Consider the following 15803-nt stretch of genomic DNA (forward strand, 5'->3'; position numbering starts at 1 on the left):
AGGTTTTGCGGGCAAAGCTTGGGGTAGGGCTCATGCTTGAGAATCTCTTTGTTGGTGGTAGCAATTGGTGGTCTCATAATCGACCCGCCTTTGGCAGTAAGCACAGTAGAGAGTGAGTAAAGGTATCAAATGTGGACACTCTATGCTAGTATGGTTAGCTTGAAAAATGGGGCACCATACTAACTCCCCCTTTGGGTAAAGATGGGGTTAGCTGACTCAATCCCGACCTTGGCATGTTCTCCAATGTTTGGTCATTTGCTGCATCAACGATGTTGCCAACTATTCCACCTATTGTCTTGAAGAGGTCTCTTTCCCTTTTCCTTCGGATCTTGTGCTGGTAGTTTTGAAGGACCTCAGATGTGGCCTCCTGTAGTTCTTGGGAACAAGTTCCCTTGAAATTATCCTCAAAGTCCATAGCACTTCTACAGCATAGCTCAAAGGAGGTGTGGGCTAGCGTATAAGGAGTTGTGCAAGGGTACATCTTCAAGGCCCTCGAGGAACCTCCCAATCAACCTTTCATCCAAGAACTTGTCTCTATCGTTACAACAAGAATGAAGGTATCTCACCCGGTTGATATAGTCCCGGATGGATTCTCCATCCTTCTATTTTATGTTGTGCAATTGTTCGACTGGGCTCCATTGGGTTCCTTGCCATATGAGTATCCCACTTTGAAAGCCTCTTTCAAGGCTTCAAAGGTGGCTTTATCCTCTACCTTTAGTGATCAAAACCACTACCCGGATTTTCCATCGAGGGTGAGGCCAAAGGTACTCACCTTGACCTAGTCATCCAGATGGCCTAATGCCTCACAAATTTGATATTTCCAGATGTAGTATGGGATCTCCAGTTCCATCAAGCTAGTGCTAGTGGTGTTATTCTTATAGGGACCCCCCTCCCTATTTCCATGGCTATCCTCAACATTTCACGAGCCAATCCTACCATGGCTAGGGCTGGTAGTACAGGTTGGGGTAAGATAGGTGGAGGAGCTGGGCCAAGTGGATAGTATACCATTGGTGGTCCTTGCCTTAATGGTGGACCAGTATGAACTTCATAAGGTCCCATGTGATACTCAGGATACATTTCATAAGGCGGGTATTGCTTGTACCTAGGTACTGCATGTTGATAGAACTGTTCAGGGTGGCCTCTCTCCCTTTGATAGGAGGTTTCTGGTCCCTAGTGAGTAGGTTCCTGTTCTAGGTTGGGCATAGACATGTGGTCTTAGTATGAGTCTACCATTCCAGTGGTAGGCATGGTCCCCCAAACTGCTGGATTAGTTTGGATCAGGGTTACTTTCACTCTGTCCTATTTCAGGTCTATGGTCTAGTGGTCTAGTGGCGGCGTGGACTCTCTTTCACTCTGTCCTATTTCAGGGTTACTTTCACTCTGTCCTATTTTAGGTCTATGGTCTAGTGGCGGTGTGGACTCTCTTTCTAGCTAGCTTTCCATGCCCCTGTCCCTGAGATGTGGATGTATACATCACAAGCAGCCACACTCTCTAGTGGTAGCCCACAATGTTTACATTTCAAGGTCCCATTCTCATTGAATATTGGTCCATTCAAGGGAGGTCTTCTCATTTTTTCTTTCCACTAACACTCATTAAGAAGACATGTTCTTTCAATGTAGGGACAATATACATTAGAGTATCTTAAAAATCCATAGCATCTACTCATTCTTTGTTTTGTTTGTGTAGGTCAAGATAGATGAGTCCCAAAGCAAGGAAAAAGGCCCAAAAGTCTACTCCTTGAAAGAGGGTGGAGACCCCCCAGGTGTGATCCCACAGAGAGAAAGGAGAGAGGGTGAGACTCTCTAGAATGAGAATGTGGGCCTCCAAGGTGATTTTGTAGGTGGGGAGATACATCAAGACTTAATTGGTGATGTAGAAATTAATGTGGTTCATGAGGTGCCCTCCTCTTCCACTTTGGAGGGTGGCAGCTTGAAGATGAAGACATTAACATGGAAATGGTTGGATGCAATGATGTGATTGGTCAATGCCAGTTTTTGTCACATGGGTTTGCCCTAGGATCCCATTATGTCGCATGATGCCCCATGCTATTATGAGAGATCTTTGAAGTGACTTGTCTTCATTGAAAAGTACATTCCAGAATAAGGGGTACTCACCAGAAAAGGGGTTATTTATTGTTTCATTCCAAAATGAGGGGTACTCACCACAAAAGAGGTTGTTTATTGTTTCATTATGTAAGTATGATGGGATGGAAGTGCAGGTTAAAGCAGCATTAAGAGCATCTTGGTCACCTTTGTAGAGGGAGGTGGATAGAGTTTGAGAGGGAGATTGCTAGTAAGAGGGATTTCAAATTCCTATATGGCAAGATGTTCTAAGTGTAGGAGGCAAATCACAGATGCAGTTGATCTTAGAGTGTTACCATGAGACTAGAGCATGCCATATCCAGGTGGTTTGCTCCATCATGGATCCAAGAAAGATCTTGGAGATAGCTTTACTAGCTGGAATCCAAAAAAAAGATAATGTGCAAGTCCTTTCCTTTCAATCAATGTGCACGATACCGCATGTGTTATTGCACTCATATTTTTACATTTGAATGTGTTTTTTGTAGCATAAAACCTAGTCTGAGGGATGTGATGTGAAATTGCAACAATATTTGCAAGTGTGACACAACAATCTTCCTCGACACTTTACCACGAGAGCAAGTCAAGGTCAGTGGTTCAGTCAAAGAAAAAAACCCAAGTAATAAGGGAAAGAGTCAATGGTATTCGAGTATCTCACATGGCTAGTTTTCCAAGTAAGTTTGTTTTATAGCAAAACAGTCCCCATGGATGATGTGTAGATTGGCAAGTTAATTTTTTCTTTATTTTTTTGCTAGGTGTGGAGTATACCTCAGAGCTCAGCAAGGTTGAGTTGGTCACTTCTAGTATAACTATAGAAGAGGAGGAGGAGGAAGCTATATTAAAGTGCTATCAACATTATTATCACTTGAACCACCATTGGACTTGGAGTATTTTAACACCTGTCTTATCCGTAGATCTTGTACAAATTACAACTTATGGCAAGTTTTTTAACTGAAGGGAGGGACTCAAATTTCTTTCCACTCTTTTTTAAGTAATAAGGAAAATTTCTTTCTTGCGTTTTTTTCTCGCACTTTAATTCCTCATTTTCTCTTAAATTATTGCTTTTATGGAAAAAATCCATAACCATATTCAAGATCAACAACTTAATACATACCCACTATTCAAGATCAACTTAATGCATTACATGCACAGGACATCTATATAGCAAGCACCAACCATGTGACGGCAGTATCAATGTCTTTTAAGTTAAGAATTTACAAAAACACTACTGGCTTCTTTTTCACTGATATTGAATGGTTGTCGCCATTGAATTACCCTCACCTCAAATAACGAGCTCATTGTGAGACATTGACATCATATTGCCCCATCCAAGGATCGAGAGTATTGGTAAACAACACTAGAAAACCCTCAATCAAGGTTCATGAACCCATCCTCAATCAAGGTTCATGAATCCTGTTGCTGCTCTTGAGATGTGAAAGACTCGCAAAATCACAAAGGTGGACCAATTTAGCGCCAACCACGCACGAATCATAAACATACATAATGCTACCTAGAGGTCCATCTAGATTCGTAAGCCATGTGACACCAATTACCAAAAGGACCATTTTTCTGACGCAAAAGATGTTCTTAGGAAATGTGGCAAAACCCACTTCTCACATACAGAGGTTAAAATCGGATTGGTGCCTTGTGATCAATTACTTTATGCTTCTTGTGACATCTCGTTATGCATAATATAATTTCATTTCTTTCCTTCTTACGGATGCTACAAAACTTTCTCCAAGTCGACCAAAGAAAAAACTCACAAAGAATCTAGGTATCATAGCATGTTCAATATAGTACATTATGATTGCATTTTAGCTTAAGGGTCAAGCCCCAAAAAAAAAAAAGCCACCTTAATCATCAAGGATTGCTCACGAAAGGTAGAAGTAATTCATTTGCATCATTCAATTGTGAAACACTCACTGATTAGAAAAGTCATAAAAAGGCTTCTATAAAAGAACATGTGTACTGTTGCAACTAATTAGGAACAAACCTGAAGGTATAAACAAACATGAAATGGTAGAAACCATGATGTTATGCAAGGCAAGGGCACTGACCCAAATACAAAATCCATACTGTTATCAATCAAGTTTCAGCATGAAAGGCATGCTCAGTCAATTTGAGATGTTAGAAGAGCCTTCTTGGTGCATATAATTATCAGAAGTTCTTTACAAAGCACCCATGATACTATGTGCAGACAGTACAAGGGTTTCAACATATACTAGACTATTATTTACAAGGATATTGACTTCAGACCAATGCTTAGGAGTAGAGCATTCCAAACTGCTGACCCCCTCACTCGGCCCAAAATAAGCATTCTGATACCATCAGCAGTATCCTTGTCATTGGCATCATAGGTTAGCAAGACGACACATAGCGCAGACCGAGGAGGCTTCCGTGTTTGCATAAGTGCAGTGCTCACAATACCAGTGACCATTGTCATCCACAACCCTGCTGGAACTCCCAATTCTGGAGCTGCTGGCACCCCTCAACCTACTAGTGCTCCCCCTGGTAGAAACCTGTGGCTTGGTCTTACTGCCTGCTACCCTAAAGCTGTGCACGTCTGCCAAACCATTCTCAAGTGCCCGTACAAGATTTTCAAAGTAGTTCCTTGTCACACTGCACCAAAAAACAGGCACAAGAATAAGTGCAGTGTTAAAGTTGCTACAAAAATCCCATGGGCGCCAGTGAAGGAAAAGGGCACTCCTAGCTCAAAACCCGGGTTTGATTCCTCCCTACTCTGTATCTGTGTGGGTGTTTGTGTTTGTGAGTATGTGCGCGCGCGCGCGTGCACGCGTGCACGTGCAAAAAATAAAAATAAAAAACATTGCATTCCATCACCTTGTCAAGCCAGCAAGCTTTGTGCGAAACTCATTGAAAGAGACTTCTTCAGTTGATTCTTCCTGGAAATGAACTTGAATTTCCCTCTCTGCACACTGATGAAGTCGCTCTAGCCCAGCTTCAGCCTCCCCTAGACTTCCATAGACGATCAATCAGTTTTTTCTTTTTTTTATTTCTTTGATTAACAATCAGGTGTTTTCTTGTAGTGAGAGTATTACTGGATCACCTTGCAGATATTCAAAGAACTGCTTCTTTGCAAGTTCATGTTCTGGAAGATAGTATCCATATGCATATGTCCATTTCAAAACCCGACGGCACTCTACTATCTGTAAAGTCAGAGATCAGATTTAAACATAGCATTGTACCACCACCTGTTACATCCCCATGCAACCATCCACGATCAACCTGCATTCAGAGCACCAAAACAACCCCCACATACAATGCACATACACATGAAAAACATGGAAAGAAGTTGAAATACTCCCCAACCCAACCATATGCCCAATAGCTCCAGACCGCATCCGTGAATAGGAGAGTTAAAACAGGTGAATAAACTTGAATGAGGCCTTCAGACCATAGACCACCTTGCCCACGGATGAATATTGGATGCATACCATACCACACCTAGCAATCACCAAGGGTTCAGCAGCCCACTATCTGCATCTAGCTACAGGAAACGGCCCACAAGGCACCCCCACAGGCAGGAAACAGCATACCCCTTTGCTTGCAGCCCGAAACACATTTCCATTTGGGGAAACATTTCACAGTTGGAAAAATGGTGGGGAATGTTTCCCCTTGCCACTTCAACCGTTTCCCCAGTAACACTTGCTGTTCCCTGCAAAACTTCCAATTTCAGGCCAATATTAGCTCCTCTTTTGTTCCTTCTCCTCACAAATCTCCTTGCCCCCCACTCTCCAATCATATACACTCCTAGTTTCTTACATCTCCATGCATTTCTTTTCTCCCTCTTCTCCTCCTCCCTCCCCCTTATTTTGCATCCCCTTTGCTCCATGGCATTTCCTTGTTTCAGCCCCCTCAAAATTGCCATTTCCATTTCTGTTGCCAAATCTGTCTCCATTATCGGTCTCCCGTAAATATGGCCACCACAATATATACGCGTAATGGCTGAAATAACGCCCCTCAAATGCAGGAAACAGCGTTTCTCCTCTGCCTGTACCCCAAAATGTGTTACAATTGGAGAGTTTCCCCCTACCTGTTCAGCTATTTCCAGTAACACCTGCCATTTCCCTGTGAAACCCCCAAATTCAGGGTAAATCAGCTTCTCTTAAGTTCCTTCTAACAACCAATCTCCTTTTCCCAGTCTCCAATCATATACTCTCTTAATTTCTCTTTTGTTCCTTCTTCTAACCAATCTCCTTTTCCCAGTCTCCAATCATATACACATTTAATTTCTTACATCTTCATGTGTTTCTTCTCTCCCTTTTCTTTTGCCCCCTCCCCCTTATTTTGCATTTCCCTTGCCGACATAGCATTTCCCCATTTCAGCCCCCTCAAAATTTCTGTTTCCAATTCCCATACTATGACCTCTAGGTCTAGACTACATCCAGACTTGGCTCAAGACTCGCACACTTAATCACTTGTACAGGCCCATGCAGTATTAATAACCTTGCTTTTATGGAATTATTAACTAGCTCTCTAATAGCCCATGTTACACGTTCAAAGATCCATATACCCCATAGCCAATCCATGCCAAAAGATGCAACAAACTCTGTTTACACAATTTTAAAGGCTTTAAAATGCATACAAATAAAAGGGGGCAATACCTTACCTGAAGCCATGCTTCTGTGATAAATTTCAATTGAGAAACTGGTTGGCACTGTTTGTCACTCAGTTTTTCCATCTGCACCACAGCAAAAATACAACTTAATATAAATAAAATGATGATAATGGAACCATTTTCTCTTTTATGCACACATATGTGCACATACATACATACATTTTTTCCTTGAAATTTTTTGAACTTTTAAATCAAAGCATCAGCTTTGGAAGCTTCTATGATCCTGTTTACCTGAGCTGCCTGCATTTGCTTGAGGTCGGACAACGCCTTAGCCCTAGACTGTTTAAGCACATTTTTGTAGTCAGTAAGAAACTAATGCTCATCTGATTAGATACAAGAGGATTAAAAAATACATATGCAGCTAAGATAATATAAGAGGAAAACCAGAGTACAATGTCATGCAGTAGGGCCCGTAACTGATTCGTTTGAGGCCCACCGCTCATAATAGTGAGTGTAACGTTCTAGTGAATTCTTTGCCATTTCTCGCCTTCTTTCAGTCTCGTCATGCTGAATAGATAAAAATGAGCCGAATTCAAGTCCTTATCAAGGGCATCAAAGTAAAAAAAACTCACGTGTCCAAGATTCTTAACACCAAAAAACCACACCTTGCCTTCTTTCTTTTCTGCCTCGTATCTGTTACATGCATAAAAACCACCAGTCCTTTCACCGTGTTCAGACCAAACAGCAAGGCACAGCCTGTTAAAGAATAATTGTTAAAAAGAGGTAAACTCATAAATGTTATGCCAAGCCATGAGGAAAAACTGGTGTGATCTCTTAAATGCGTGCTTTGTAAGGTCTATCTAAGTGCAAATGTATGGACAGGGAATGAAAGCAATGGAAGAATAATGAAAATTCACAAGCACTCATACATACCTAATCTGCTGCTGTAATCAGTGGGCAACTACAAGCCTGCTAAAGCGCCGCTAAAAGATAAAAACAGAAGAGAACTGAAGAAATCTCACAAAGCAACTCAAGTCAAGCCCAAAACCTCTATAATGTTGAACCAAGCCACAAGGAAAAACTGGTATGATACAACTCTAGTTTTTCTCTCAATGCATGCTTTGAAAGGCCTATCTAAGTGCTTGCAACAGAGGAATGGAAGCAATGGAAGACTAATAAACACTCATACATACCTAATCTACCACTATATCAGTAGGCAACTGCTCTATGTACAAGCCTGCCAAAGCGTGGCTAAAAGCTAAAAACAGATGAGAACTGAAACGACATCTCACAAAGCAACTCAAGTCAACCCCAAAACCTCTATATGCTGGATGAACTGAAGGGAAGATTTTTCCTGCTGCATGCTGCAGTTCCAGGCTGCTCCAGCAAAGGCTGGAAAATGTGTGGGCTAGACCCTAAAGCACAAGAATGAGGAAGGAGGGGACAAGAGGAGCTAGTTATAGGACTATTTATAAGCCTCATCTATCTAAGAAGAAAGCCTTGCACATGCTTTGTCTGCTGCAATGTAAAATGCATATATCCTTTTGTTTTGCACGCACTCACCAGCAAAACTCATATTTGCAAGGCGGCGTACATGTTATATGCATGCAACCCTGGTTCTTCTCGATAGGGCGCTTGCACTTTGGGCACGGCTTCGAATTTGCGAGTATCCTGATACCAAACACAGCTCAGAAATCAATCCATCTACACCACAATGACAACAAATATTTATTGAAGGAGCTATAACTCAATACACCTCTCTCTCTCTCTCTCTGGTTTTGGGATCAGATCTGACATTTCAGCTCTTATTACTTTCTTTGATTTTTATTTTTAGTACCCATGATGATGTATTTCATGGACATGATGTAACCTTTTGGTCTCATAGGTCATTTTGGCCTTTTGTGGACTTTCTTTCTTTCTCTCTCATACACACTCTCCCTCCCTTTTTTTTTTTTTTTGTAAAAAGCACTGTTTCTATCAAATCAAATGTAGAGAAAGAGAGACCCCCTCAAAGCAATAGAGGTCTCACAGATGTGGAAAACTAAAAACAGTGGAAAAACAAATCTAGATGAGACTGATCTAACTACTGTAGCTGATAGCAATCATGTAGAGATTGTCACAACACCGATTGACGGAAATACTAATACTTGTCAATTGAGGTCAACTGAAAACCAGTCGACGGGACTTTACTCGGCTTCACACAGCCAGGTTCTTATTCAGGGAGCTAGAGGTGACAGATTTCTGCTCTCTCGCTCAGTCCAGCAGGGGTGCCCTCTAGCACCTTATCTCTTCTTGTTTGCCGCCGAGGCCATGAGCAGTTTTCGCTCCACCTTGGAGACCAGGCTCCAGGGAAGGGACTGCATCTTCCCATCCGAGCACAAAAGGAGCTGCTTGATTCTGAACTCACCGATGATACGGCAACATACTTGTCGGGGGATGAGGGGAACCTCCAGAGATTCGCCAAGGTGATTGAGATTTTCTGTCGTGCATCCAGAGCACAGATCAACTCTCACAAATCATGTGGATTTTGGGTTGGCTCATCACTTGGCGTCTAGTTGAGGCTTTTCAGTGGGTCCCGAGGGGCACTCCAGTTCATTATCTTGGATGCCAGGTTGGCATTGACATCTCCCCGGAGCAGCAACTAGCTCCTCTTCTTATGAGAATTCAGAAGAAGCTGCTATACTAGAGTTCTGTCAGGCTTTCCTTAGCTGGCTGGGTGGTGGTGGCAAACTAGGTTCTTCTCGCCGCCATGTGGTACATCACCTCCTACTAATCTCTATGGGCTGGCATTGACGGGAGACTTGCCCGGGCCAAGGTGGCCTGGAGAGTGATCATCCACTGCGACGCAAAGGGGGCATAGGCATCATCAACCCCTCCATTCAAAGTTGTGCCCTGTTTGGCAAGTTGATTGTTCGAGGTCTTCTTCCGGGTTGTGAGCCCTAGAAGGACTTCCTCCTGGCTACGATCTCCACCCGCACCCCGATCCTAGGAGGCCCTTGGCCTTAGAGCACGTGATGGATTTTCACAGAGATGCGGGCACGTGGCTTTAGCCCAGCATTTGAGGACAGATTTGCAGCCAATCTCTTGCGTGCTTGGGATCATCTCAACTCCACTCTTCAGTAATCAGCTCCAATAGCCTCTGAGGAGCGGCTCTGATAGCCTTTGATCTTGATTCCCATGGTCTGTCTGCCTACTGGTCACATGCTCCAGGCTCACCCGCACGCACGGGCCCCACTAGGCCACTTGGAGATTGGCTTACATTTAGACAGTTGCCCCCAAAGACTCAAGAGAGGCTTTATTGGGATCCACGGCAAAGACTGACTTAGCCTCGACATCGACTCCCCCCGCAGTGGTTGGCAGTGTTCACCAGGCACAGTATATCCTTGGCAGTTCATGGTGCGGGCGAGAGCTCTGTCTTACTCACCTTCTCTATTGGGCTCATGGCAGACTAGAGAGAGCAGAGACCTCCTTAGAGGACCTCAAGGGATGCACCATGCAGAGGGTGAGGATGATCGGTTTTCATGCACATGAGTGGCACATTGACCCTCCACCGGCCAAGGTGGCCAAAGAGAGACTCTAGCGATTATGGATTTGGGAGGGCCGGCTTCTCACGAGTCTCCAATGGGACCCGGGAGAATGGACATGGCACGATCGAGAGGACAGTGAGGAGATGCCTGGCACCCCCTTCTTTGCTTACACTCCATGGCTGGGCCGTAGGATTCCAATGTCAGAGGTGGAGGGCACTCCAGCAACAGCTGCACATTGGCAGTCCCAAGGCCTCCCGCCGCATTTTCTCTCAGATTTTTGGAAGCGGTCATGGGACAGTTTTCAGCCGCTGAAGATCACTCTTTTCGTGTGGCAACTGGCACATAGGACCTTAGCAGTTGGCACGTGGTTGGCCACTGGGGGTAGACCCGCATTATGTTAGAGGTGTGGTCATCCTCAGGAGTCTCAGTGTCGTCATCTTTGGGATTGCCCAAAGGCTCAACAAGTTTTGCAAAGGATCCCAAGTATTTTCACTATGGATGGAGCTCCCGCCCGTATTGTTGCGTGGGGCACAGTTGCTTGGGCCACTGAAGCCAATTCCAACTCCTATAGGTCGCTCAACTCCAGGTTCTAGCCAGATATGGGAGATTTGCAGCAGTATAGCTACATGGCATATCTAGAGAGCTCAATTCAATGAAGCCATCGAAGGCACTCTCACCCCGTCAATGGAGTCTATCCAAAGCAACTGGCTCAGTATCATTCATACACTCCGAGCTCAGTGGGGGCAGCTTCAAGGTGGCTTATACCACGTGAGGAAGCGTCGGGAGGCCTTCCTGAGGATGTGGCGGCACGGTCTCTTTCTTACAAATAGTGGTGGAGAGCCCACTTGGCATTATAGACCACCAGTGCCGTCGTCCCCCCCCTCCCAATTATATGAGATAGCCTTCTTCTCCTAGAGCAGCCAGCTAGAGGAGAAGTGCATCCTCTCCCTTTGTTCTTCTTGACTCTCGTTTCCCATTTGAGTATGGATTTGTACTTAGCCATATAGGCTGTTTGTTCTCGGTAACTAATAGAAGGATCTTTTTTCCATTTTTATTTTTTTTAGGAAAACCAATCCATTACAAGCAATCCAAATTGTCCAAAGAGCCCAAAATCATGTCCATTGGAAAAATAGAGCTTTAGGTGCAAATCTCTGCTCATATATGTCAAATATCCAAAAATGTTGAGAGAAACGTGCACTTGGAAATCTGGCATTCAAGTGTCTAGATAAATGATGCAAGAAATCTTGTGTGTCAAGACAGCGCCACAACAAGTGATGAAGGGTCTCATTCAAGCAAGAATGTCTTGGACAATGAGCAGAAGCAATCTTTCTTTTTGCTGAAATGCTACCAACACGAAGAACTCTTGCAATCAACCACCCAAAAGAAGACGCTTTGTTTGAGAGGTGAGTTGCTTTTCCATAGCCCCTGCAAAGTTTTTTTCCAACACATCACTGGCTTATTCATATTCCATGGCATATTTCCATGCTCCGAAAACCATGGTGGTGGTATAATCAATCACTGTTGTGATATGTGAAAAAGGAAATTTCACAGAAACAAAAGTCTCCTCTCTATGGAATATCCAATCTTCCAATCATCCTCGTCACGGTCCAGTACGACATTTTGGAAGGGTTGTAATTGTGTTTGGATTTTTTGCCATGTAGGCCTATAATGCATACCCAAACCCCATCCCTACGGGAAAGATAGAACACATCCCTAAGGGGATATGACATCTTGCACAATGCATATGCGTTTGACAACAAAAAGTTAGTAAATCTAGGAGCTGTAATCGCCAAAAGCCAACTCCAATGTATGTTTTCCTAGTTGAATGAATTTCATGTCTAAGGACGTCTTCCAAACCAATGAACATATTGCAATACTGCTTTCGAATCAGCAATCAGCCGACTTGTGTATGGGCAGCCACGAATGTCGCCTTGGACATGTCCAAATAGTATATCCCAATAGTGTAGACTTCATTTACCAAAAGGAGCATCCTGGCTAAATGAATTTCCTGTTTGAGGAGGTCTTCTAGACCAATGAACATATTGCAATACTACTTTCGAATCAGCAATCAGCCGGCTTGTGTATGGGCAGCCACGAATCTTGCCTTGGACATGTCCAAATAGTATATCCCATTAGTGTAGCTTTCATTTACCAAAGGAGCAAGTTTGATAGGTTGTCAACATTGCGGCCAATCATGAGAGTCCAGGGCTGTTGTTGAGCCAAAAAAGTTTGTAGCACGGTTGCTTTGCATGCTAACATATGATAATGGATATCAAGAACATTGAGACCACCATATAGCTTGGGTGAGTAGATATTCTTTCGAATCTTAGAAGGTGCAGTGCTTTCTGAATGATGTTTTGTTCGTCATAAAACCTACATGGGCTTTGACATAAAGCTAGAAATCTATTGTTTTGACCATATTAAAAGCAACAAGAAGAACTAAATGTAAGCCATAAGAATGGACTTAAATATTCTGAGTCGCACATGAAGAGGCCAAATAGTTAAGTGCCAGCATTCCAATTTGGCTTGTAGCCTCTGCATGATCCAATCAGTAGCAGTTCAATGAGACATATTCCAGCCTAGAGGATATCCCAGGTGTCGAACAATGTCAGTGGGCTGAATAATTTATCCTGGCCATAAAATGCTATGCCAATCCATCTCCTTCAATGGCAGCAATTTTGATTTTCTGAAATTTATGAGCAGGCCTGCCACCTCTCCAAAGAGCTCAAGAGCTTGTAACTGCCCGGTATTAGTGAGTTTATCCATGTAGAACAGCAAAGGATGAGTAGCGATTGCATACAATAAAGCACCTAAGGGGCATACCTGTCTAACAGATTTCTCCGATACCCATTGAGAGGACAATCCTTTGCCCGCTATAAAGCATGCCGTATTGTCTTCATAAAGCCAATAAATAACATTCGATAGTTTTTTCCCAAACCCAAGCTTTGTCATGACTGCAACAATGTAATCCCATTGAACAGTGTCAAATACCTTTGCTATATTAGCTTTAATAAGAGATCTTGCTCTGTATATTTTGCATGTTCTATCCCCACATAGGCATTACAGATATTATACGTGATCTATCCTCTGGGAACAAAGCCATATTGTGCAGGATGTAGGCCGCCTCTAGTAAAACTCTTTTTGAGTCTATCACAGTAAGCATTTTTGTGATCATTTTATAGATTACTGGCATCAAAGTAATGGGTCGCCAATTACATAAATTTTGACATAGTTGTTTTTTGGGCACCAATTTGACGAGCCCCTCTTGCCAAGAGGATGGCATAACTCCTTGCAACCACAATTGCTTGATCATAAGCAACACGGGCTGCTCAAGTAACACCACCAAGTTCTCCAACTGAAAAAGGAAGTCCAAGGTCTCTTGCTTCCTTTGCATCCATAATTGACACCACCTCAGAGAGGAGGTCAAGACAAGCACTAGAAATACTAGCTGGCACCAGAGCGGGTGAAGCAAAATAATGTTGAAAACAAGCAATGCATTCATGTTCTAATTGCATAAGATTGTGTGTCCGTTCACCAATTTATATTTGAACTCATGAAATCTTTTGCCGTATTGAATGCAAACTTTTGAAGAAAGCTTTGGAGGAACAGCCCTTGTCCAACAGGGGTTTTTGTCGTGATAAAATCTTCCATTTTTGCAGCTTTCGTTGATCATTTTTATCCAATTCATACCGGGCATAATTCATCTGCATTTCTTCATGGGACGATAACAAAAAAATATGGCTAAGCTCTTCATCCACAATTGATTTTTCAACCCAGTGATTCATTGTCTTTCTTCCTCTAAGTACCATTTTCCATAATCTGTTATTACCCCTTGTATTCACATTGCAAAATAATGGCAAGCAATGTCTCTATCCTCATACATTTCAGTTTTCAGGCAATCCACAATAGCACACGCCATTTCTTGAAACAGGATGTGAGTGAGAGAACTTTTATTTATCACACAGTCATTTGGCAAGCAACTGTATACCATCAATGGGAGCATCCAAATAAAGACCCAGCCATAAGGAAGCATGATTAGAGAGTCCCAGGGAATAGTCAACCCACATACGGCATGCATGAGGATCAACATGATCAACACCAAGGATCCAAATGAGCACGATATGAGTAAGAGCATTGTGATGGAATGTACACCATTTTACATCCAGGTAAGTTTCTTTCCACATATCTATTGCATTCAGACGACATAATGGATTTGTCCATGAGATCCTCTCAGCCGCAATCGTGTGAGAGCGACCACAAGTATTGTCCTCTTGTGATGGTGAATTATTAAAATCACCACATAAAAAGTGTTGGTTATCCATGGATACTGCATAAGTTTTTGCTAGAGCAAAGCACCACGGGCAGATACCAAAGGAGCATAAACCGATACAAATTCATAAGTCTGCACATTCAAAATGCATTGTACAATGATCAAACTACCATCTCGATCATTATAAGCCACTATTGTGTGTAAAGCATGTTGTATAAGTACACAAACACTAGAAAAAGTAATCAAGCCTGCATAATATATATCATAGTCATGGAACTAACCAGTTTGTCCTGCAAGATCATGCTGATTATATTCCTATAGACACACTGTATCGGGTTCCATAGTTCCAAAGTAATCTTCAGTTCGTGGGTTATTTAACCCATGTACATTATATGTCAGGAATTTTATTGGTGCATGCATGTTCATCAGGTGAAAGCCATGTCAATATCAGCCTGCATGCTCTGTAGTTTTCGCATTCCACCCTTGAATACATCATCCCACAAGATTCCAACATCAACATGGGTAGAAGTGGATGCCTTACTCGGGGATGCAGTGGCCTCCGTCCAAGTGCAGGATTGTGATGGTCAAGGTTTCACATTGATCATTTTTCTTGGATGTGGGGTTTGCCGGCCCTTTGCATCCGGCATGCTTTTCTCTTTTGCAACAACAAGTTTCTAAGGTGGCTCAAAACGCACTTGTGTCTGTGGTCCAGCTTTATTTCTAGTTTGTACACCCATATTAACCACAGGAGGTGGATTAGTTGTCTTACAGGAAGGGGGTTTGGTTTGAGGCATCGAATCATTCATGATCGGAGCAGGAGGGATTGAATCAGCCGGAGAATGCAATGTCAGTGTGGAGCATTTCAGAGGCCAGATGCCTGAACTCGTGACAGGTAAAGCAAGCTCCTGCAAAAAACTCTTTTGAGTTCCAAAGCATTTTTCCCCCATCTGTACATCATCAACTTCCACATCAACAGATGGAGGGGTGGGTTTGTCAGTCTCCCAAAGTATACAAAAACGATTGCGATTTCCCATCACATGCCGAGCACAGGTAATAGTGCCTAACTGTTGAGCCAGGCAATGCCTCACTGAAATTGATTGGAAAATTGACTACCTCAACCCACACGGGGGCAATGATGCTTGATAAGTGCCTGATAATCCTTAGGTGGAGTCCATGGGAGCACATGGACCATTTGCCTGCCATAAAACAGCAGTGATTTTTCCAGCAGTTGCTGATTATATGTGGGATCTGTAGGCACCACTTCAAAAAATCCTCGTGCAGCATAATGCACCCCATCTACATAACATCCTCCGAGCATATTTTTCAACCACTGAGCAATGTCAATGGC

At 43.0% G+C, this 15803-nt stretch overlaps 1 protein-coding gene across 6 annotated transcripts in view; it reads right to left on the bottom strand.

Moving 5' to 3' along the window:
* Positions 1-4132: 4132 nt before the first annotated feature.
* Positions 4133-15803, bottom strand: part of LOC147636641 (putative E3 ubiquitin-protein ligase ARI7) — a 37122-nt gene continuing 25451 nt past the window's right edge. For 2 of the 6 annotated variants that reach the window (XM_086800094.1, XM_086800093.1), the window contains 8 exons: positions 8222-8329; positions 7324-7414; positions 7136-7225; positions 6950-6997; positions 6710-6781; positions 5147-5246; positions 4921-5050; positions 4133-4698 (listed from right to left, as the gene is read on the bottom strand). In XM_086800094.1, the coding sequence (XP_086656220.1) occupies positions 4431-4698; positions 4921-5050; positions 5147-5246; positions 6710-6781; positions 6950-6997; positions 7136-7225; positions 7324-7414; positions 8222-8329 (907 nt within the window). In that variant the 3' untranslated portion in view covers positions 4133-4430. Of the gene's footprint in view, positions 4699-4916; positions 5051-5146; positions 5247-5344; positions 5545-5636; positions 5756-6704; positions 6782-6949; positions 6998-7135; positions 7226-7323; positions 7415-8221; positions 8330-15803 lie in introns of those variants that run through there. The other 4 variants (XR_015266182.1, XM_086800095.1, XM_086800096.1 and 1 more) reach the window with 4 other exon arrangements.

This window comes from Cibotium barometz, chromosome 7, assembly GCF_041138505.1.
Source record: "Cibotium barometz isolate CiBa-2024 chromosome 7, ASM4113850v1, whole genome shotgun sequence".
NCBI lineage: Eukaryota > Viridiplantae > Streptophyta > Polypodiopsida > Cyatheales > Cibotiaceae > Cibotium > Cibotium barometz.